Source organism: Talpa occidentalis, unplaced genomic scaffold (assembly GCF_014898055.3).
Source record: "Talpa occidentalis isolate TD23 unplaced genomic scaffold, MPIMG_talOcc4v2.1 talOcc4.9, whole genome shotgun sequence".
Lineage (NCBI taxonomy): Eukaryota > Metazoa > Chordata > Mammalia > Eulipotyphla > Talpidae > Talpa > Talpa occidentalis.
In genome coordinates, this window is record NW_023605305.1 from 93,776,792 (window position 1) to 93,801,601 (window position 24,810).

General features: G+C 35.8%; 1 protein-coding gene and 1 non-coding gene across 6 annotated transcripts in view; both read right to left on the bottom strand.

Moving 5' to 3' along the window:
* Positions 1 to 10,161: 10,161 nt before the first annotated feature.
* The window catches only part of HFM1 (helicase for meiosis 1), a 71,270-nt gene continuing 56,621 nt past the window's right edge, over positions 10,162 to 24,810 (bottom strand). For 4 of the 5 annotated variants that reach the window (XM_054691718.1, XM_054691721.1, XM_037498408.2 and 1 more), the window contains 7 exons: positions 23,716 to 23,795; positions 22,611 to 22,717; positions 19,344 to 19,586; positions 18,306 to 18,396; positions 13,832 to 13,943; positions 13,587 to 13,741; positions 10,162 to 12,588 (listed from right to left, as the gene is read on the bottom strand). In XM_054691718.1, the coding sequence (XP_054547693.1) occupies positions 12,519 to 12,588; positions 13,587 to 13,741; positions 13,832 to 13,943; positions 18,306 to 18,396; positions 19,344 to 19,586; positions 22,611 to 22,717; positions 23,716 to 23,795 (858 nt within the window). In that variant the 3' untranslated portion in view covers positions 10,162 to 12,518. The remainder of the gene's footprint in view (positions 12,589 to 13,586; positions 13,742 to 13,831; positions 13,944 to 18,305; positions 18,397 to 19,343; positions 19,587 to 22,610; positions 22,718 to 23,715; positions 23,796 to 24,810) is intronic. The other variant, XM_054691720.1, reaches the window with a different exon arrangement.
* On the bottom strand, positions 15,330 to 15,397 carry LOC119237368 (small nucleolar RNA SNORD77). The gene has a single exon (XR_005123304.1). It is a non-coding gene; the product is annotated as a small nucleolar RNA SNORD77 (small nucleolar RNA).

Here is a 24,810-nt window from a genome sequence, read left to right on the forward strand (position 1 = left end):
ACAATCTTTTCTTCAAAACAATATCTTCCTAGATAAGAGGAATGAAAAAATAAAATAACTATATGTCTTGGGGGAAAATGGCAAGATGAGAGTTATATTTCAAGCAGCTATTATTAGTATACTAGAACAAGAAAAAGTGACAAAGAACTGTGCTTCTCTTATTCTTATTTAGGCTAGCTTTCACTAATAGTAGCAGAAAATCTTATAAAACAATATTGGCATACAAAACCAAGTTGCCTTTATTAGGAGCATGTTCTTTCTCTCTCTCTGTTATATTGGGTTTCAAAATGAATTCACTGACCTAAGAAAGGTTGATAAGTCTTCAGGGATCCAGAGGCAGATCACAACAGCAGATTAAAGTGTAACAGCTTCATTGTAAAAACAAAAAAAAAAACAAAGTGGTTATCTGAGGATTTGAGCCAAATGGAAGAAGAGATGTCTAATGTTGAGGAAAAGCCTAGAACAATGACCAGGTAATCTAGGGAGAAGGTCAGAGCTACTGCTTCTCTGGAACCTAGTAGAATTGTGATTGAGACTACAGGATGTACCTGGGCTACAATCTCTCTTGTATTTGACTTAGATTTTCCAACCGACAAAATTTAAAGATTAGGAATAAAATGGATTTTGCAGAATTGGTTAACTTTAAAGATTTAGTATTTTCATTCATTCGCAGGTAGAAAGGCATCATGGTCATGCAGAGGATTATTGAATCACACCACATTCAAACTTTGCAAACCTCAGCAATTCATTTAGCTTCCTCAGCTATAGAACATACACTTAATAAGAGAATTCACATCATACGAATATTGAAAGGATAAATTAAATACATCATCTAGCCCCTTTGGAAAACAGTATGGTGATTTCTCAACATACTAAAACTGAATCTACCATATGATCCAAGAATTCCCCTCCTAGGTATCTACCCAAATAATACAAAAACATGAATTTCAAGGGAAATGTGCATTCCTATGCATACTACAGCCAAGATATAGAAACTAAGTGCTCCAAAATAGATGAGTAGATCAGGAAGATGTGGTATAAAACAATGGAACACTGCCTGGCTGTTAGAAAAGATAAAGTCTTGGCATTTGAGACAACATGGATGAAGCTGGAGGAGACTATACTCAATGAAATAAATCAAAAGGAGAAAGACAAATACCCGATGTGGAATACAGAGAAACAAAACAAAGAGTCAGATAAGCCAAACTAATAGCAAATCTTAGAAATCTGACTGGAGAACTGAGGCTTCCAGAGGGGTGGAGATTGAGGTGAAAACGAAGTGGGAGTGAGTACAATGGACTATGATGGTGGACATGGGGGCTCTGGTGGTGGGTGTGGTGTAGTAACAACACTTAAAGGGCAAGATTCTGCACCTCTAAAACACAATCATGTTGTAAACCCATATTACCTCAAAAAGTAAAACCCCCCAAACAAAAATAAAACCAATAGCCTTAATGCTTTTTGAAAGAGGCATAATTAAGATATAAAAGTCAGCTTACTTCTGATTAGTGAGGAACAGAGTGAAGGGTGAATCCATTAGAAGCTACTTGTAAGACATTCACACTTGAAGAACATTGCTTTGATGACTTTGAAGGGGCTTGAGTAAGGGAGAAAGGCAATAGATTAAGTTCCTACTTCTAAGACCTATTATAGTGCTCATTTTTTTTAGGGCAGTACTCTTAAATGTTTTGAAAGGCACCAAAGGGCCCTTCTAATTTGAATATGACTTATTTGGCCATTTGTAGGTAACTGTTTTTGTTGTTTTTTTTTAAAGATTTATTTATTTATACAAGAACTGGGGTACAGTCAGAGGGGCAGGAGGGTGAGAGGATTCACCAGAGACAGAGCAGGGAATGGAACAGGCAGATGGAAGACACTGCTGAGGGAGCAGCAGGCGAGACAGGAGAGGTCTGCCGTGCCATGTGGGTTTCTCCCTGGGGAGAAAAATAAAAAAAACACCATCTAAAGGATTTAGGAAAAAGTCCAGCATATAGTACATATTCAGTAGTGTTTGCTAGTGTTGGTAGTAGTTTTTGGCAGTAAGTTTGGAAAAAAGGAGTTATGGTTACCATTTCACCCATCTGTTTGAAACTCAAATCTAAATTTTCAAAACAATCGAGATTAGTGTGTTGTAATGTTTTTGATTAATTATATTGAGTCTGCAGAAGAATTTCTTAAAATATTGTACAAATCAATTGCTACTAATATACAATGGGTACGTCTCAGTTCATATAGCTCAAGTAAGCAAGAAATGTTAACTTTTAATTTCTACCTCAAGCTCTCATTCCACTAGATGTTAGGGGGGAAAACATCCCAGGCAACTCAGGATTTCCCCTCCCTGTCTACTGGGATTGCACATATGTTCCAGGTGGCTATCAGGTGTCATCTTTCCATCCTAATGTCTGCTGAGATATACCTGCTGGTTCTGATTGTCATCCACAAAGTTTACAGCTATAGCCTCTTTGTAGGACTTTAGCTTCTGTGACTTTTAGAATAGTGAATGAGGAATGGGGGCACTAAAATGCCCTACTTTATCCCTCCACTAGCCTCTGGCTCATGGAAAATGTTTCCGCTGCTCCCCTGACATTCTGTAGCACAAAGCGACTCCATGTCACTATCTCATTCCCCTTTTTTACTCTAACATAGCAGTTAGAGTAAACTAACTTTTCTGCTCTACTGCTTGTGTGCCATTAACACAAGGGAAGGAAAACTCTAGGGTCTTGAAATCTTCCCAAGTTCAATAGGAAAACTGACATTCTTCCTGATCTCAGAGCTCCAAAATTATGCAAAGAAGAGCATTTTATTCCCTAAACATTACCACAGCCTCTTCAGAATAAATCCAGGAGAAAGCTGCACACAGGTCCCTTTTCATCAGCATCTAACTTCTTTTGTTTCTCCTCTGACTTTTCTCCTTTCCATAAGAATAGAGGATTTTCAGTTTTTTTTTTTTAAACAAAAGCCCAGTTTTAATTTTTATTTATTTATTTCCCTAAATATTTATTTATTTATTTATACATGCACTGGGTACAGTCAGAAGCGCAGGAGGGTGAGAGAATTCATCAGAGCCAGAGCGGGGAGCAGAGCAGGCAGAAGGACCGAAGTACACTGCTGAGGGGAGCAGCGGGAGGCAGGAGAGGTCTGCGCGCCATGTGGGACCCTCCTCCGGTGGCCGGGGAGCAGCCGGGGATTGAACCGGCGCCGCAGAGGCCGCGGGCAGCTTCGCAACCCAGGGCTCAACCGCTGCGCCACCTGGGAGGCCCGAGGATTTTCAGTCTTGAGGACAGGGAAAACAGGTTTTGACAGATCAAATATTATTCTAATTCTTTTGTCTCAAGACTGGGTCTTGGCTTTGAAATTTAAAAAAATCAAAGATTTCACAATTTGTTCTCGTACAGTCCCTTTTCTTGCTTCTCTTTCTCCTTCCATCATCTGTCAGTCTAATCTCACAAGATCTCTTGTTACTCTCCATCCTCTAACTTCACTCTTTTTATAACCTACTATCTAAAAGAATGTATACCTTTCCTTTTTCTAAAATTTGACTTTGTTTGCATGTTAACTTCAGAAGTCCAGACATTATAAACCTTATGTAGAATCTAGAGAAAACTGGAGATCAGAGACACTGGCAATACAATTTGATGGTGATATTAATTTTTATAAATATTGATAACTCTAAAGGACCATATAGTTTTATTGCATTTTGATCACTATTACATGAACCATCTATAAACTTTTTGAAACATGACCTAGGTTTTATCATCTTTCTAGGTCTAGTCCCTGGCACAATGCATAACATATAGCAGCTGTTCTACTACTATGTTAAATAAAAGTGCAATAAGATTTTTGGCTGTTTTCAAACAGTAATGACAACTATCACAAAAGCAAAGTGAAGAAAGGGGCCAAATTTAAAAGTAAGAATAAGAGAAAAGAGAAATCAAAGATTAAGGAAAGATACACAAAGTATAATAGATATGAAGAAATGAGGATGAAGTCAAGAGTAAAGAAAGGAATCACGAGACTATTAGAGAAAAAAGAAAAATTTGATTAGAAAGGAAACTATCAGGAAAGGAGAAGTAAAAAGAAAATTGAATATTAGAAACAAAAAGTAATAGGGGCCTTCTTGGTGGCAGAGGTTAAGACTCAGCACTGTGAACCTATCTGCAGTCACTGCAGCACAAGTTCCATCCCTGGCTAGGGAGATAACCCACATGGCGCAGCAGACCTCTCCTGACTTGCCCTCTGCTCTCCTCAGCAGTGTATTTCAGTCAATCTGCCTGTTCAGTTTGCTACTCTGTCTCTGGTGAATCCTCTCACCCTTCCCCACAACACCCCTGGCCTGTACCTCAGCTCTTTGTATGCATAAATAAATCTTAAAAAAAAAAAAAAACCCAAAAAGTAGTAAGGCTGATCATAATAAAAGTAAGGATAAGAAAAACATACACATTCTCTCAGTAGAGAATGTGATATAGTTAAAGGCAGTTACCATAGCACCAGGGCACAAAGCAGAAATAGACACAGGAGCAGGAAAGTGTGATCTAGAAGCCATGATCAAGCTCACAGCAGAAGGAAGGGGTACATACAGAGAATAAGAGTACAGCAGAATTGAAAGGTCATGAAACCAATGGAGAAAAGCAACATCAAGAAGATCAAATAAAGACAGAGGGGGAAGGAGGAGAGATTATGGAGCTCAAAGAAAAAAGAAGTAAGAGGAGAAATGAAGAAAAATAAAGAAATCAAGGAAGTAATAGTTCACACAGAAAATTCTGAGGGTGAAAAAATAATGATCTGTAAAAATCATGATCATAATAACTCAAATTAAAACAAGGGGGAAAGACTGATGGAGATCAAAGTTCACTCAAAAATAAATCAAAGTAGTCAGGACAATGTTGAAAAGTAAAGAGCATGAGAAGTCTGGGTCCTCAGTAGAAAAGAAAAGCAAAAATCAAGGGTCAAGAAAATGACCACATACATGACAAAAATACAAAATTTGATCATGAATCAAGCCCTGGAACAAGTGAAGACAAAAGTGGTTGAGTGAATTGTATAAACTTCTTATTTGCATTTTAACTCAAATTTTAGGTATTTGCTGATGAATCTCTTTTGTGTTGTTTTTCTCTTCTCATTGTTTATAGATTGCCCTTTTTAAAAATATAATCTTCATTTAGTTGATCTTTTTTTAAAGATTTATTATTTATGCATATAAGAGCTCGGGTACAGGCCAGAGGTGTGTGTGGGCGGGGGGGGGGGGGGAGTATGAGAGGATTCACCAGAGACAGAGGGGGTACCAGAACAGGCAGATTGATTGAAATAGACTGCTGAAGGGAGCAGCAGGCGAGTCAGGAGAGGTCTGCTGCGCCAGGTGGGTAACTTCCTGGCCGGGGATCAAACTTGTGCTGCAGAGGCTTTGGATAGCTTCATAGGTTGTGTCTTAACCCCTTGCGCCACCAGGGAGGCCCCAGTTGATCTTTTGATAATCTGTAACCTGAATATTTTGTACTGCTAAATTCTTAATAAACTTGACACAAGAAAAAAATGCTGTAGTATAAGTCTTTCAGATTTTGTTCTAATTTGTAAGTGGTAAAAGGTTTAGGTTTCCAAACTGATCACTATGGGGGAAAAATACCTAAAAAACTGATCACTTTATCATTTGTATAGTTTCCAAGGGATTGGAGCCATCTCTGGTCATAAGGGGGCACACTTCAAGCAAAATGCTAATGTCAGCTGAATTTTAATTTAATTTTTAATTAAACATTTATAGCTACAACATATAATATACAAGTGCAGGCTTACGCATATTTCCCTAAATCTTTCAGAATACTAGGGGTTTGTTTTGTTGAAGTATATAGGGATTTTTAAGGCATATGCTTGTTTAGGGAGAGGTTTTTGTATTGAAATGGGAAGAAGCAAGACAAAAATCTCGCTTTTGAATTATCTGCTTTTATTATGTTAATTAAAACAAAACTCTACAGAGCATCTAAGTGCCTCTCAAGCTACATAAAAAAGAATCCAGTTGATGAATGAGAATTATAAAGATAATTTACACAGTCAGTGAAAAAAACCACCTAACCTGAAAGGCAATTAAACAAGAGCTATATCACCATGTTACATTTAAAAGCAGAAAATATATGTGAAGAAAACTAAGCAATCATCATTACTCTTATACTTGTCTTCTGGAACAGATTCTCTTAAATTTCTGATATTGCTTCCTTTCCTTTCTGCTTTAAACAACTGTGTCTCACACCTTCATGTACACAAAATCATCTAGGGATCTTGTTAAAATGCAGATTCTCACTCAGAATGGATGAAGTAAGGCCTGAGACATTTAAACTAGCTACTAGGTGTTTCTCACATATTTGGATCAGACTTTGAGACGCAAGGTCTTTAGCTAATGGCAGAGAGGAGTTGACATTCCAAAAGAAAAGTGAGGTTTTCTCTTTTTGTTCCACAAAACCCACATGAAATTCCTAGTTCATTTACATACCTTAGTTCTAAGCTCAGTTCAGCTTACTCCTGGTTGCCCTGACTTGCTCCTCATCAGTCCCTTCTGTATTCCCACAAAGGTAAGTTCTTAAATACAGGGATGCCTCAGAGATATCGTGGGTTTTATTCCAGACTACAATAAAGCAAATACTCTAATGAAGTCACACAAATGTTTTGTGGTTTTTAGTGTATATAAAAGCTATTGGTATAGTATATCATAGTCTATTGTGTGCAAATGCATCATATCTAAGAAAAAATGTACACACCTTAATTAATTAAAGATTTATTTATCTATTTATACAAGCACTGGGTACAGTCAGAAGCACGGGAGGGTGAGAGAATTCACCAGAGCCAGAGAGGGGAGCAGAACAGACAGACTGACGAAATACTCTGCTGACGGGAGCAGCGGGTGGCAGGAGAGATCTGTGCGCCATGTGGGACCCTCTACGGCAGCCGGGGATCGAACCGGCGCTGCAGAGGCTGCAGGCAGCTTCACAGCCCAGCGCTCAACCGCTGTGCCACTAGGGAGGCCCCATACCTTAATTTAAAAGTACCTAAATGCTAAAAACTGTTAAGCGTCATCTGAGCCTTTTGAGAGTTGTAAACTTTTTGCTCTGAGGTCTTGCCTCAATTTTGCTGGCTATTGACTGACTAGCATGGTGGTTGCTGAGGCTGGGGTGGTTGTGGCAATTTCTTAAAATAAGACAGCAAGGGAGTTTGCCATGCTGACTCTTTCTTTCATAAAGATTTCTCTGTAGTATGCAACACTGATAGCATTTTACTCCCAGTAGAGCACTCAAAATTGGAGTCAATCCCCTCAAAGTCTGATACTGCTTTATCAAATATGTTTATGTAATGTTCTAAATCCTTTGTTGTCATTTCAGCAGTGTTCACAGCATCTTTATGAAGGGTGGTTTCCATTTTAAGAAGCTAATCTCTTTGCTCACCCATAAGAAGCAACTCCTCATGCATTCAAGTTTTATCATGAGATAGCAGCAATTCTGTCACCCCTTCAAGTCTCCACCTTACTATATCTACCACATCTGCAGTTACTTCTTCCACTGAAGATTTGAATCCCTCAAAGTCATTCAAAATTTAGGATGAATTCAACTTCTTTCAAACACCTGTTAATGTTGTTATTTTAACCTCCTTCTATGAATCATGAATATCCTTCATGGCATCTAGAATGATGAATCCTTTGTAGGTTTTCTATTTTGCCCAGATTCTTCAGGGCAAAATATGACAGTTAAAGTCTTGTAGCATATGTATCTTCAAATCATTAAACTTAAGTCAAAATCATTTCTTGACTCATGAGTGGTTGTTTTAGTAGGCATGAAAGCAACATCAATCTCCTTGTATATCTCCACCAGAACTATTGGGTACTAGGTGCATTGTTACTGAAAATTAGTATTTTGAAAGGAATTTTTCCTCCTTAGCAGTAAGTCTCATCATATGGGTTAAAATTGATTTAAAGGGCCTCCCTGGTGGCGCAGCGGTTGAGCACTGGGTTGCGAAGCTGCCTGCAGCCTCTGCAGTGCCAGTTCGATCCCCGGCTGCTCCCCAGCCACCGGAGGAGGGTCCCACATGGTGCGCAGACCTCTCCTGCTGCCCGCTGCTCCCCTCAGCAGTGTACTTCGGTCCTTCTGCCTGCTCTGCTCCCTGCTCTGGCTCTGGTGAATTTCTCACCCTCCCGCGCTTCTGACTGTATCCAGTGCTTGTATAAATAAATAAAAATAAATCTAAAATAAATAAATAAAATTGTAATTAAAACATACTGTAGATAGGTGTACTGTCCCAGGCTTTGTTATTCTACTTATAAAGCAAAAGCAAATGAGGTTTAGCATACTTTTTAAGGGTCCTGAGATATTTCATAATGGTCAAGGAGTAATGGTTTCAACTTAGTCATGAGAAGCATTATTCCTAACAAGAGAGTCAGCCTGTCCTTTGAAGCTTTGAAGTCAAGCACTGACTTCTCTCTAGCTATGAAAGTCCTAGAGGGCATGCTCTTTCAATATAAGGCTATTCCATCTACACTGAAAATTTGTTTAGTTCCACCATATCTTACTTAGCTGGGTCTTCCAGATAACTTACTGTAGCTAGCACTTGCTATTTCACTTTGCACTTTGATGTTACAGAGATAGCTTCTTAAACTTTATGAACCAACCTCTGTAAGCGTCAACCTTTTTCTTCTGCAGCTCCCTCACTTCTTGCAGCCTTCACTGAATTGAAGAGTTAGGTTTTGTGCTGGATTAGGCTTTAGTTTCAGGGAATGTTGTGGCTGACTTGATCTTCATCCAGACCACTAAAACTATTATCAGCAATAAGATTATTTCACGTTCTTATCATTTGTGTATTCACTGAAGTAGTACTTCAAATTTCCTTCAAGAACTTTTCCTTTACATTCACAACTTTTTGGCACAAGAGGCATAGCTTTCAGCCTGTCTTGGCTTTCAACATGCCTTCCTCACTAAACTTATTTCTATCCTTTGATTTAAAAAGAAATGTGTGACTTTTCCTTTCACTTGAACACTTAGAAGCCATTGTAGGTTACTAATTGACCTAATTTCAACATTGTTGCTTTTCAAAGAATATGGAGGCCTGACTAAAGGTGAAGGAGATGGGAGAGCAGCCCATTCGAAGAGGAGTCTGAACACATATTTATCAATTAAATTTACTTTCTCATATGGGCATGATTTGTGGTGTGCCAAACCAATAACAATAACAATTTCAAAGGTTACTGATCATAGATAATCAAAACAGACATAACCATAATGAAAAAGTTTGAAATATTGCAAGCATTACCAAAATGTGACAGAGACATGATGTGAACACATGCTATTGGAAAAATGACACCAATAGATTTCTCAATTCAGGGTTGCCACAAAACCTTCAAATTATAAAAAATGCAGTATCTGCAAAGCACACTAAAGAGAACTGCAGTAAAATAAGGCATGCCTTTACAAATACCTGTTATTATCAAGAATGTCATATGTAAATGCTATCCATGTAACTCCTAAGCTAAGTGTCCTCAAAGAGTTATCCTCTACTGCACCTAATGAGGGTATTTCCTAGAAATGGGGTTATGGTTAAGACCCTTTGTATGACTCTACTAAGTTGACTTTTGCAGAAGATTTATTTTATAATTACATTTTATAAGGTAACATTAAAATAGATTTGTATGCTGTAACCATAAACCAACTAAGAGTGTTAGTAAAAAGGGCATGGGGTTAGAGGAGATTTCTTTGAAAGCATGAGGAAGTATAATTTGGAGGGAGGTCTACACAATAAAATATTTTTAATGGATGATCCATCTATACAAAGTCAAAAAAGTTCATTTATCAAATTCTATTCCACTTAATGCAACTCAGATAATACAAATAAAATGATTATATTATTTCATTCCTCCCAACAGGTTATTTAAGTGCTGCTAAGGACCCTTTAGAAAGTACAAACAGCTACCATTTACTGAGCACTTACTTATGCATGTCCCTAAACTAAGAGTTTTCTATGTAGTTAGTTATTAAATTCTCACTCCACACCTATGAGCCAGGATCATTATGCCAATGTTACAAGTAACAAAAATGCAGCTGATGAAGGACCTTTTCAATTGAAAAACTTCTGAAAAACTCAACCATATGGCTCAGTCTATATAAATAAATAAACCCAATATATTTAAAACTTAATTTACAAAATAGGAAACTTTAGGGTTATTAGTTACTTCATGGAAAAAACACTCAGTGACTGGATACCACTAATAGTATCTGTAACAGGTTTAATGTACACATAATTATCCAGGTAAATACTTACACAAAGTAAGTCATCTTTATAACACTGTCAAGATGCCACTCATTTTTATTGCTAAGGAAGTGAACCTTTCTCTACCCAAGTATTTCCAAAACTGGATTGATCATAACAAATGATCTATATTGCTTCTTAAAACTGTAGAGGCTCCAGTTTCCTCCAGTGGAGATTCTGAACAAGTTGATCTTAGATGAATTCTCGGAATCTGCATATTTAACATATTATCCAGATGATTCTTATGATCTGGCTAGTTTGGGGAATGTTACTCTACTGTGTAAACCTCAGGTTTCTTATCTTAGCATGTAAAGTTCTATACTGTCTTGTCTTAATGTACATTTCAAACACATCCCACAATTATCTGTGTTTAAAATTATCTATTCATTATTCTCCAAATAGATACTTCCCTCCGTTGGAGTTTAAGTTATCCCCTCTACCTAAAATGTCCTTCTTTCATATATTTGTTCATCAAAATCCTATTCATATATCAAGTCAAGACTGAAATCAAATTTTAACTTCCCATAAAGGCTTCCCTGAACTCATGACCAAGATTATATTCTTTCCTATGTATCCCCATAACTCTTTACTTTTTTTTAGATTTATTTTTATTTATTTATGCATATAAGAATGGGGGTATAGGTCAGAGGTGAGGCGACAAGAGGATTCACCAGAGACAGAGTGGGGAGCAGAACAGGCAGACTGACTGAAAAACACTGCTGAGGGCAGCAGTAGGAGAAACAGGAGAGGTCTGCTGCACAATGTGGGGTAGCTCCCTGGCAGGGGATCGAACCCATGCCTCAGTGGCTGGTGTGGCTAGCGACAAGCACTGAGATGTTAACCCATGCATCACCAGGGAGGACCCTTCACATAACTCTTTAAACCTCTACTTAATTATGCTCAAAATGTGGCTAGAGGCCACAGCAGCAGCAGCAGCAGCAGCAAAACTTGGGAACTTGTTAAGAAATGCAAATTCTCAGGCTCCACTCCAAACCTGAGTCAACACACTGGGTATGGTGCCCACTAATTTGTTTTCAAACAAGCTCTCTCAATGATTCCGATGCCCTCTGAAGCTTGAGAACCACTTCTTTAAAGTATTCTACATTACTGCTTTATTATTTGTCTTAATTTCTGTACCAGAATGTAAAGAAAGTTCCATGAGATAAAAAACAATGTTTTCATCATTTACATCCTTTGCAGCACCAAGTACAGTGCTTTTCACTTAGCATATCACAATAAGTCTTGTTGAATTAAATTGCTTTTTCTTTACTGTCAAAGTCTATGTATGCAAGATAAGCAGATCGTAGTGCACCAATTTTTCATTTTAATAGAGCTTAATAACCTTTAAAGGTTGTAGCATGATTGATTCAGATGCAGAAACATACCAATTGTAAAGATGACTAATATAAAGGAAGAGGTTGTGCTTATTTTTCAACACAAACAAAAAGTCTCTTAGCTTTGTTTTAAGCTTTTTCTTCTAAGTATAATAAATAACATACCTCATAAATGTTTACTAATAATAACAATAACAATCTCCAAAAGTTTCTCTTCTTTACTTATCATTTTTAAGGTTTTTATTTAAAAAAAACTTATTTCCCAAAATTTCTTAACTGAGCTTCACACTGTATATATAAATAAATTAAACATACATTGCTTAGAGTACCTATAAACTACTTATCAATAAACATATTTGAGATATAGTTCATTGGAAAATAATGTAAAGTAGCTTCTGTTATAGTACACATAACAAAATTTTAGAATTCACCACACTGAAAAACAAGCTAAAGGAAAACAATGATATATATTAACATTTCATTTATTATCGTTTAACTTATATAACAGGTTCAGACAGCACTGGATTCTTAAAAATCTTTAGTAAAAGAAAAATATTTGTGCATAATTCATACAATACATGGATTCACTGACCTAGCATTATTTTGCTTTCACAGAATACCTTTCTTCTTAAGAAAATATATGAATGAAATTTTAAATTGGTTCCTCTCAAAATCTAATTAATAACCAAATAATTATTTTCAAGTGTAAGTTATCATCTTACTGAAACAAAGCACTGTTAAATGTGCTTTTCACAAAATTACAACATAATGGGAAAAGTTGACAAAACTGATCAAATTCATGAGAAATCTAAACAATTATAAATTATTTTTTAAAAATAAAATCATGTTTTGTAACCAAGTCTCTTTATGCTTTGTCTTATTGATATAGGAGGCATTTCTGGGGGATTTGTTTTAGAAAATACCATCAAATATTCCTAGAAAAGACTTTATTTCATCAGCTTCATTGTCAGGATGATACCTACTGGAAAGAAAAATCAAATATCAAAATAACTATTGTATAACAATTTATTTTAAAATGCACAAGAAATGATGTAATAATATATACAAAATGGGTGAACTTAAAGATTGCTGAGAGGTCAATATCAAATTAGGATAAGTATATATATATATATATATATATATATATATATATATGTAAGCTCAATGAAAGTATTGGGGGGAAAAACATCTGTTGGAAATTTCTTTAAATGTATTAGAAAGTAATGTAATTTATTTATTTATTTTTAAAGATTTATTTATGTATGCATACAAGAACTGGGGTGTAGGTCAGAGGTGAGGCAATAAGAGGATTCACCAGAGACAGAGTGGGGAGCAGAATAGGCAGACTGACTGAAATACACTGCTGAGGGGAGCAGGGTGAGGCAGGCGAGGTCTGCTGTGCCATGTGGGTAGCTCCCTGACCCTGAATCTAACTTAGGCTACAATAGCTGCAGATAGCTTCATAGTGCTAAGACTTAACCCATTGCACCACCACGGAGTCCCTAGAAAGTAATGTAATTTAAAGGATGTGTGAACAGACCTATGAACTTTGACTTCAAGAGGAGGAAGGAAATTGGTACAGTTACTCATAAAAATTACCAGCAATAGGGGCACTGATTAGACCTAACCTTACTTTTTCATTGTACTTGAAGAATTGAACAACTTGAAATTTTGAAAATTTAACTGATCTCATTTGGATTTCTCAACTGATCTGATACTTCTTATTATCAACATATTATATGCAAATAAGTGAAAAAAACTATCAACACAGTGTTTTAATTTAATAGCATTAAACATATATTTGATATTGTGAATTATGTGAAGGCACTTAGTATACTAGGGTTCAGAAATGTCAATGTTTTTAGTAAATAAAATATTTAGGTTCTAATCTTTACCATGAAGCAAGATAAAAGGAATGTTGAATGTCTTTGTAAAAAGTTTTTATTGGTAAAATCTTTAAATACTTTAAAAAGAACTTACCTAAAATCAATTTCCTCTTTATAGTCACTGCTTCTAATAAAGAAATCCACATTCTTAACAAATTTTGATGAATTTGTTTTTTTTACAGAACCAGTAAAGCATAACTTCTCAATCTCTGGTGACAGACTTTGTTGTTTTCTTTCTTGGAAATGGACCTACATTTTGTGGTTAAAAAATAACAGTCATAGAAAGTTTAGCGATCTGGGCAGAATTTAAAAGAAAAACAAAGAAGTACTTTTTCTTACAATATTTGCATTTCCACTTGGTTGAGGTGATTTCATCATGGAGGATGTATCAAACTTGGACATAGCAGAAGTTGATAAATAAGTATCTGGTTCCTCATGTGAAGAAACAAAACTGAAAAATGAAAATTAATTATTTGTAAATATGAAAAATAAAAGAAACGATTCTAATTTAGATCAATAGTGATTCTTTGAGGACTATGATGAAAGTTTATTACATTTATCTCCAAAATAACTGATACTGTTTCTTAGACTCATGGAGAACTTGGTAGGTATGTCTCCTTTCCTTTACATCAAAGAACAACTTATGTATTCTAAATTAGATAAGAATACTACTTTTAAAGGCCTACAAAAAGTCATTCAACAATTTATTTTAAAATTGAATCTTATGCTTAGTTGTCTGTCACCTTGCAGTCTGTAAATCTTTTCTAAATACCACTTCCTTAACTTTTTTTTAGATTTATTTTATTTATTTATGCATACAAGAGCTGGGGTGGAGGCTAGAGGTGCAGGGGGTGAGAGGATTCACAAGAGACAGATTGGGGAGAACAGGTGGATCTACTGAAATACACTGTTGAAGGGAGCAGCAGGAGAGACAGGAGAGGTCTTCTGCGCCAAGTGGGTCAGCTCCCTGGCCAAGGATTGAACTTGGTGGGCTGGCGGGCCACAGTGGCTGGCAATTGTTTCATAGTGCGCCACCAGGGAGGTCCTTCCTTAACTTTTTTTTTTTTTAAGATTTATTTATTTATACAAGCATTGGATAGTCAGAAGCACAGGAAGGTGAGAGAATTCACCAGAGCCAGAGCGGGGAGCAGAGCAGGCAGACTGGCGAACTACATTGCTGAGGGGAGCAGCGGGCAGCAGGAGAGGTCTGTGTGCTATGTGGGACCCTTGCCCGTGGGGGGGGGGTCAGGGGGGCTGGGGATTGACCCAGCGCTGCAGAGGCTGCGGGCAGCTTCGCAACCCAGCGCTCAACCACTGCACTACCGGGGAGGCCCTTTCCTTAACTTTTTATCTACTTTTCCCATTCTGGTCTCACTGCAGAAGGACATCCGCTAGTTAACTTCTTATACCAGAACTCACCTTTAATCTTCTGTATTAAATTCATTTATTAAAAAACATTTAAATATTATTCACTACTATATGCCAGACACTGTACAGGAGTTGGGTATAAAAAGTGACAAACAAATGCTCAGGAAGTTATCATCTGGTAGAGGAGAAGATAATGAATAAATAAGTACATACTTAACTACAGATCATGAAGTGATATGGAGGAAATTAATGGTAATATTATAGGAAAAACACTGTCAAGGCATAAATGCACTTTAAAAAAGATGGTCATGAGAGCATCTCTGACAATATAAGCTGATGCTTAGAGGTTATAATGTGACAACCATACAAGGAACAATCAGTGCATGGGACAGAAGCAGAGGAGAATCACATATATTGATAGGATTGAATCATTTTGTCTTTTATTTTTTTTTTTTTTTTTTTTTTTTTTTTTTACATCAGACAAATGGTACATCTCTTCATAATTCAATCTGCTGAACTATGCAACCATCATAGTATCATTTTGTCTTTTATTAATGGCAAGGAATTAACATAGTAAAAAGGGTATAATCAAAAAAGTAAGTCACCTTTCCAATCTAGACCCTCACACCCACAGATCTTCTCAGTGGAAACTTCCAGCACTGTTTCTCAGAGGCTCTTTGAAAGAATTCATTTTTTATACCACCCTACTGTCTGTTGGTCACTTCTAAAAGTGACCACTTCCATTGGTCACTTCACTCCCATAATTATCTGTAGTTTTCTAAATGTGTGGTACACTAAATTGTTCATTGTCTTATCTTCCTGCTTGTGATTTACCTATTTTCTCTACAACCCTCTATTCCACTTTGATTGCTTATTCAGTGTGACTCACAGTTAGAACCAATATATGGAAATTACAATGGCAAATCTTAGGCAAATATTTTTAAAAGAGATTGAATGGTTTAAGAGATTCTAACAAAAAAAGCATTTGGAATGAATGAGCTCTTGGTCACAGAATTGTCTTGGCAGAAGTCGTGTAACTATTTGCCAATGATGGTAGGAGGTAATTTAAGAATCCAATTGTGGGAAGACTAAATGAAACTTAAATGAAGTTTGCTTCAGCCCTGGAATTCTCTGAAACCTGATTCTGTGATAATGATATTTAATAGTTTATAAAATGACTAAATAATAGTAAAAATACCAAAACACCACAAATTTAGTATTTTTTAAAGAGGAGAAATAAATAATCCTTAAGTAGAAAATTAGACCCTGAATAAAAAGTTGTTAGCATTCTCTTTGGAAAAGTTTTGGTTGTGACTATAATTTTTCTCTCTTGACTTTGATTCAAGATCAATATCTAAATGTATTCTGCATTTTTGCAAAGATACTCCAAGTTGAGCATTTTTAAAACTCGTATTGTTTTCTCTTCAAATGTTGTATATTTCCTTTACTTTTAAATAACACCTCCATCTACCCATTTACCACTTTTTCTTTCCTTTCTTAATTACCATATATTGTCAATTGTTAAATCTAATGTAAATCTTCCATGTTATTTATGAAGTGTTTGAAATATCCAAATCTGCTTCTTTGTTTCTAACATGTTTGTCCTACTTCAGACTGCATCATAGCCTACCTTTCCTATTCATCATATGACTAGACCTATATATATATATATATATATATATATATATATATATATATATATATATAAAAACAGCCACTTTGGAAAAGACTATGGAAATTCCTCCAAAATTTAAAAATAGAACTATCATATAATCCAGTAATCCCACTTCTAAGTATTTACCCAAAGACCATGACAATGCTAATCTGAAAAGGTATGCATGCCCTATTTTCATTGCAGCACTATTTACAATTCAAGATACAGAAACAACCTAAGTGCCCAACAATAGATATATGGATTAAGATGTGGTATATACACACAATGAAATACTACTAAGCCATTTTTGATAACATGGATGGGCGTTGAGGTAATTAAGCTAAGTACAATAAGGCAACAACAAAAAGATTATGTGATTTCATTCATTTGTGGGATATAAAGAAAAGCAAAAGCAACTAATTCAACACAACAAAAACAAAACAAATTCCTAGACTTTGACAACAAAATGGTAGTTACCTGAAGGGAAGAAGGGAATTGGGAAGAGAGTGATGGTGGTTGATAACTACAATTTTGTTGGAGGTATGGTATGAAAAATACCACACTAAGACAAGTAACTACATATATCTGAAACCTATTGTAAACTAATGTTATGTCAACAAAAAGAAAAAAAAATCTCCTAAATACTTAAGGATAAAAATTCATTGTCAAAATTTCAAAGTCAGGTGTAGGGTAAGGAAAAATGTGAGGCTTTTCTGCCCTCCCGCCATCAGGACAGATGATGGATCCTTGCGGTCCTGAATGCATGCCTGATGGCGGGCACCTGGAATAGGGTATGGGCATAGGTAGATGGGATTCACCTGGGCTAAGACTGGGCTTTTAAGGTCGGCATCACGGGGACGCCAGCAGAAGCCAAGAAGCCGAAAAAGAAGTAGCAGAAGCCAAGAGAGAAGCAGAGAACGCCGGAGAGCCCAGATAGAGTGAAGACTTGCTGGGGGCTGGGAGGCCTGCCAGCCTCCCGGCCCCCCAGCACCCCTACCTGCCGTGTACCGGGTAAATCCAATAAAAAGACCTGCAAAAAGCCACTAAGGACTCTGACTCCTCCTTTACCCAGTCTGCTGGATCAGGACACCTGCACTGTGTCCATTCCTGCCCCTACATCAGGTGATGTCATAAAATTTTAGATTTTTAACTTTATTTGGAAAATCAGAATATCTGACACTATATTTATATTTCCTATACAACAACTAGTTGCAACTGAGTAGTCACTGCTCCCTTTCTATGAGACACACTGTAGTTGATCTTGGCACACCAAATCCTGAAGGCAATTTGAGTTTGTAGCCCCTGATCAACACAGGTGTCTATTATGGAATTCAAGGCCTTTCACAATCAGACCTCAGCAATTTCAGCCTTAATAGTGTGGCCACATTGAACGCACTTAAGCATGGTATGCCTTTTCTAGCTTTATTCCTTTGAACATGCAACTTTCTACCTGGAATGCCTCATTCTCCTCTTTTCTACTTGTCAAACTCCTATTTAGTGTTCAAGTTCTGAGAAAAATGGAAGATTCCTAGGCTTTAGCTCCAGTGACCATAATTCAGTGAGTCTAGTGTTAAGCCCAGAAATGTGCATTTTTAATATGCACCCCTACATGATTTTGATGCTGGTGGTCTGACAACAGCACTTTGAGAAACACAGCTTTAAGATTAAGAGGGTTTAGACTGGTTAATACCCAACAGCTTCTCTGACAGCTAATGACTTGATCCACATCTCCAATACATGTCAGGCAGGTATAAAGGTGTAAGTTTCCCAAATCAAAGTTCTAAAACTTGCCTGTTTGACATTTCTCTCTGGAATTTGCTTTTTGACTGTTGGAAGGCTAGCTTACTTTCCCTCATACTGGAACTCAACATGTCTCCAAATCCTGTAGAAAGAGATCACATTTTGAAATAAAATGCCAGGAAACAGCTAAATGGAGCTTTTCACAAGTTCTACAAGGGCTCTTTTAAACAGATATGATCTGGTTAAGGAAGGAATAGATAATTCTTTACAATAATCAAATTCAATTTGCATAGAGAACAAAAGGAGCAAAACTAAGAGAGTAAAACTACAAAACATGTTGGTTAGTTTACAAGTTACTGTATTAAAAGGTCTCCATACCACGATTATTTATCTTTAGTTTATGTAAATGATCAATCCTAACTTCATTCAATATTTTCAATAGCCTGCATGTAATTAAGTTCATTTAAAGTTCTCTATCCCTGGAAAATGGCATTTATTGAGATTGATTTTCTCAGTCCAAAGCTATGGCTTCATAAGATTCTAAGCTACCTGAAAAAATCAGTACAAATTGCCTCTTAACTTGTAGTACAAAATGACTTTTAACCTAAGATAGGAACTATTTATTTATTTATAACTGAAGAGTCAGTATTTCTATACTAGAAATAAGTTATCTTTTATTTTCTTAGCCAACAGATAATTTTTTTTTAAAGATGGAATATTTTTGTCCTTCACAATTATTAGCAGACCATTGTGATCTTAGAATGGAGAGCTATTGATAGTCTGCTTTATAAGGGGTAATTCAATAAACAATCTGAATTTGAATAGAGTCTTTAAGAAGATAGGGGAGCAATAGAACAGAAAAAGCTAATTTGTTATATAGCATCATCATGGAATAACCCCGACCTTTGCCCTTAGGGGAAGGAAATATCATTTATGAAGGTCACATTTTCAGCTTTATTGAAACTCATAATGTTAACAAACCAAGACTAATTAAGCAAAAACACAAAGAAGGCAAAGAAAACTAGTCCCTGAAGCTGAACTGAAAGAAAAGAATTTATGAAATTGTTTCATGTTAAAATGCAATTTTACCTGATGATTTTATCTGAGTATCAGCTGAAAAGTTAGTAACTTCTATTAAGTTTTCATCATCAAAATCTTCCCAAACTTCATTTCCCAGTTCAAAGTTCACATTCAAAACTTCTGAAAATGGAGACTTGCTTTTATCCACATCTGTCAAATTCTGGTTTCCAGACACATTAAGATTTTTGTTGAAGAGCACTGCTTGGGGGGCTTTCTCATTTGACATTGTAGAATAGTTCCATCTAGATAAACCTGTCATGTGTATATATATAAAAGTGTACAGGTAATTTTTAAACCATAAGCATTACTATCTATTGATACATCAACTATGCCTTTCAACTACTAAACAGGGGTCCTGAATAGTTTCCAAAGTACTGAACCTATATAAAGGTGGTCCCCAGGGAAAGGAGTGTTTCCAGGTTCCCTGCCCCACCCAAGGAAGGGTGGAGCTGAGCAGGGAGAAAAAGCTGGAGGAGACTGGAGAAGGAAGGAAGAAGGATAGAGAGCAGGAAGGAGAATGGAGGAGGTGCATGGAGCAGAGAGATACGTGAAGAAGCTACACTTACTTTTTGGTCCTGGACTGGGTGAAACAGATGTGGGTGAGAGACCCTTGAGGAGATTAACAATTGCAGCTTTTATCTTGATTTTGATTTTGCTCTTTTCCTCCCAGACTTGTCTGGCTGTCTAACCCTTTTCTATGGGTCTCCACTAGAATGTGCTTAGGATGCTTGATTTATATATTTATATATTTGTTGCACACTCATTGAAGTTTCTTTCCATTAAAGGTCTTGTGCACTACAGTATGTTTTGTCTTGATGAGGAAGATGGCAGAATCTATTTAGAACAGGCAGGTTTGGGGCTTCTGGGGTGTCCTTCTCCCTGCCCTGTAACAAATCTAGCATTTCTGAATGCTGTGTTTTATTTGTATAATGTATTCTATTTACTGTGTTACTTACATATACTGATAGTTGAACTAACTTTAATTTTCAGTGGATTCTTTTAGAGCTAATTCCTCCTCTTAATTCTTATATGAGAATAACAATACTCCAAGATTAGATATAATAATTTCTAAAATGGTCTTCCTCCCTCCAGTTTGTTGGAAGTATTTGTTATAAAATACATTTGTCCAAAATAGATTTTAATTTTTCTCTAGCTAAAAGAGCCTTGGGTATTATCCATTCTTTTTGCTGGGCTTAGAGACATGACCTGGATGAAAATTCCACCTCTGCTCATTTACTAGTTGTGTGATCTTACCAAATAATTTCAACTCTCTGAGCCTAGTTTTCTCCTCTGAAAAATGAGAATTATAATAGTAGCTATCTCATAAGATGACTAATGCCCTTACTTATGCACTTTTCCTATAGTTATGATAATAAATACTTAATAGCTGCTTCTCTAGAAACTGAATGTACAAATATACATATGTACATGAAATTGTTATATGTATCATATGTATTTATTATATGTAAAAGATACACAGAACACAATTTACAAATAATACCATACAATGTGCTTAAGTGTAAATTCTAATTATCTAACTGATTTTCATTGGTTTTTGTCAGGCTCTCATATCTGTAGTCAATCTATGATTGCAGCTGACAAATGAATGCAGTCCTCACCTGAATGTTGTTTGGTATTTTTGTAGACTTTAACAGGTAAAGCGTGAAAGTAAAATAACAAAGACATATGTTGAGACGTCACTCATTCATCCACTAACATAAGCAACTTCATGAATTTGGTAATAGTTTTCAAATACTAGAAGAACATTCCCTCAATTTCTCATGTAACTCACAGTGTAATGAAAACAGACACAACACACAGTTAAATTTAATCTGCACTATTAACCTCTTCTCCATCACTTTAAACAGTAAATCAAGCCCTGATTTGCAGTGTTTCCTGATTTCCATGACATAAATACTCCCATTGTGAATGACTTCAAGCTACCAAAGTGACATTACTGAAAGCAAAGTTGAGACTAAATGCATAGCAGCACCCTACTATATGGTATTTCCACCATATAGCTACAAATATAAAACAGATAATAGTAAAATCTACTAGAACAATTAGGAAGTGACTAGTTTTGAATATTTGTGATTTTGTTTTTAATATAATTTACTTAAATATTCACATAAATTAAACTTCTGATAATGCCTGAAAGATAACCTCTAATTAAAAAATCTTTCACAAGCCAGTACAAGCTTGCACCAACATACCTTTAAGTTTCTTTAATTTAAATATAGTCTTCAACTCTATGACTAGGATTATTTCTCACACATTTTAACAGAATGTCTATAAATAGCATGATCCAGGGAAATGATGCCACTAATAGCAGGGTCCATAATGATGAACCAGGTATAATAAGAGGGCTGAAGAATTTATCTGCATTATCTCATTAATTTAATGACAGACAGACATAAAAAGCTAAGATAGATTTATACCAGCTCTATTACACAAATTAGGTTATATTCTCATATTATGGAAATTATATAAGAATAATTGGTTTGAGAAGTGGGAAGCTATTAAAGCTCTCCAAATTTAATCTCTTAATTTTAAAGATAAAACTAAGGCCCAAAGAGGTTAAATAATTTCCCAAGGTTACACAGGTTATTTACAAAATTGGATCAGTTTTATAAATTAGTTTAAATAATTCTAAATACATGGAATAATTCCTCATTTCAATACCTTGTATTAAAATCTGTATATCCAAAGCTTGCTTATGTTCTCCGCTTTTCCTCATATTATCTTTAAATTAAAATAGTCGGGCCTCCCTGGTGGCAGAAGGGTTGGGACACAGCCTATGAAGCTGTCCACAGCCACTGCAGCATGAGTTCAATTTCCGGCCAGCCAGGGAGCAACCCACATGGTGCAGCAGACCTCTCCTGGCTCGCTCACTGCTCCCCACAGCAGTGTAGTTTGGTTAATCTGCCTGTTCTGTTCCCCACTCTGTCTCTGGTGAATCCTCTCACCGCCCACGCCTCTGGCCTATACCCCAGAACTTGTATGCATAAATAAATAAATCTGTAAAAAAATAAATTAAAATAGTGAACACTATGCTATGTAGGGAAGAGATTTTTCAAACAACTATGACAGACATAGCAAGACCTTCTGAAATAACAGACTTAAGAATTTAAATTGATTCAAAAAACCCAAGAGAAAAATGTTGCCAAGTTAATAATTGTAATAACTTCATATGGTGGTTTTTCAATAACATTACTTGTCAATCCGAAGTAATGATAAATCACATATTTTTTCAAGTCAATATCAACGGTAATTTACCTTTGTCTTGATATTCAGATGGTTCTTGTTGTTGAACTTTTGCATGGACTTCATGCTGATCCCTCTGCTCCATTATAGGCAATTCAGGCATGTTTAAATATTCTGACCTTTATAAGGATAAATCCAGCCATCAAAATATTAAAGAAAATATTAAAAGTAATCTAACTTTGAAAACTACTTATTCATATAAATGAAAAAAAATATGGCTTATCCACCCAACACTTCTATGATAAACTGTACCAGATTGAATAATAAAAGGTAAAAAATAGATGTTTAATGGAAGTGGCAGTTACTTAGTTATTTTTATATGTCCCCACTATGTAGGTATCTTTCTGTGTTTAGTCTTAAAAATCTATTACTAAAGCTATTTTCAGTTAGATAACAAAAGCTAGGATGTCTTAAAGTAGTGTTGGCATCTGTTCTGATTGATTAGGGTCTATTCTGTACTGGTTTTTAAGCATATTAATTGTTATCTCTGCATATAGAATGCCCCTTTTTGGAGGGGAAATTACATAATATTGTCTTCTACACATCAAGATTTAGGAAATAATGCTCAGTTATCATCTAGGGCCTTCTACTTATTAACTAGAAATATAAGCTTTCGTTATTTCATCTATAAAATGGGATTAATAATATCATTTTATGAGCCAGGTTGCTATTACGGTCAAAGATATAATGCACAAAAGTACAGTTTTTAAATTACAAAATATTTTATAAATATGAGGGGTTAAAATAGAGTAGGGTGCTAAATGGAAAAGATTAGATTTTGTATTACAATATGATTTCTCTTTTTAAAGAATACTCTCATCACCTGTTAAGTTTCGAAGGCAGAGAGTCTGAGGACATGACATGTAAGATGGCTAGTTTACCAGGAAAGAGATAATTTAATGAATGTTAAGATATTCTATAACTATGTAATTTCAAACAAATTTAGGATAGGAAACATAATGAAAGTCTTATGATGCCATTACTTCACTATGGAACTAGAAAATCACTAAGTGATTTGAAGGTAGCAAGTGACCACCTTTTACTGAATAAGTGATTACTCGGAGGAAGAGAGTTTAAGATGACTCTTTTATATTAGATAGTAACAGTATAGTTGTACCTTGATATACTGGGAAGAGAAGGTTTTGGAGTAAAACCAAATTCTTTAAGGTTCACACTTTGAGATTTATTTATCTGCATCTATTAATGAAAGAAAACACAAGTTCAACTATCCATTTCACATGAAAATATTTTAATAAATGAGTCAAACAGTAAAATTCCTACTGTTACACAAAAGTTCAAAAGCCAGTGAATTAGGAGAAACTCAGCTTCTCAACTCAAATGTCCTTCCAAAGAGTTGATATTCTTCATGGTTCTTTGCTATGCCTTCTTCCCTTCTGACTCTTTATATTCTCAATGATTTCATTTACTCCCATGGCTTGAATTACCATCTATATGGAAATAACCCTCAAATCATATTTCTAGCTCAATTCTCTCCTGGTTTTCCCCCAGTTACAGCTAACTTTCTGTAAAAATCTTTAACTAGATATTTTGTCACCTCTAAATTCAGTAATTCCAGGATTGAACTTACTGCGCCTCTATTCCTCCAAACTTGCATTTCCTTTACAGTTCTAGTAAGGCCCCACTTATTCTCCAGTTGCTCAAGTCAGAAAGCTCCTCACCAATTAAATGCCAATTAAGATAGCTGATTCCATCTCTGAGAAAATACTTTAAACCCATTCACTTCTCTCCCTTGCTGCCATTGCACTAGTCAAGGCAATTATTTTGCTTACCTAATGAGTCCTTGTGTTCCTTTTCTATCATCCTCTAATCTGTTCTCCATACTGTATCCACAGTATACTTTATAAAATATAATCCTGATCATACTATTGATTAAAGCTCTTTCATGGCTTCCCAACACTTTCAGGATAAAGTCCAAATCCTTAAAATAGCATAAAAATGCTTCAGCCTCTTTTCTCTCTACTCTCCCATATGTAAATGACTGACAATATACTGTATTACTTCAGTTTTTAAAAAATTATCTCTGTCTTTTTCTCACCTCTATACCTCTGTATGTTTTCTGCTTCTGAAATACTTTTCTACCCCTCTCCACTATCTCTTCGGTATTCACCTCTCCATACTTGACTTTCTGCTTTTATATCCTTCAGGCCTCAATAATGTTTTTTTTAGGCATTCTTTCCTGGCCCATAAAGTG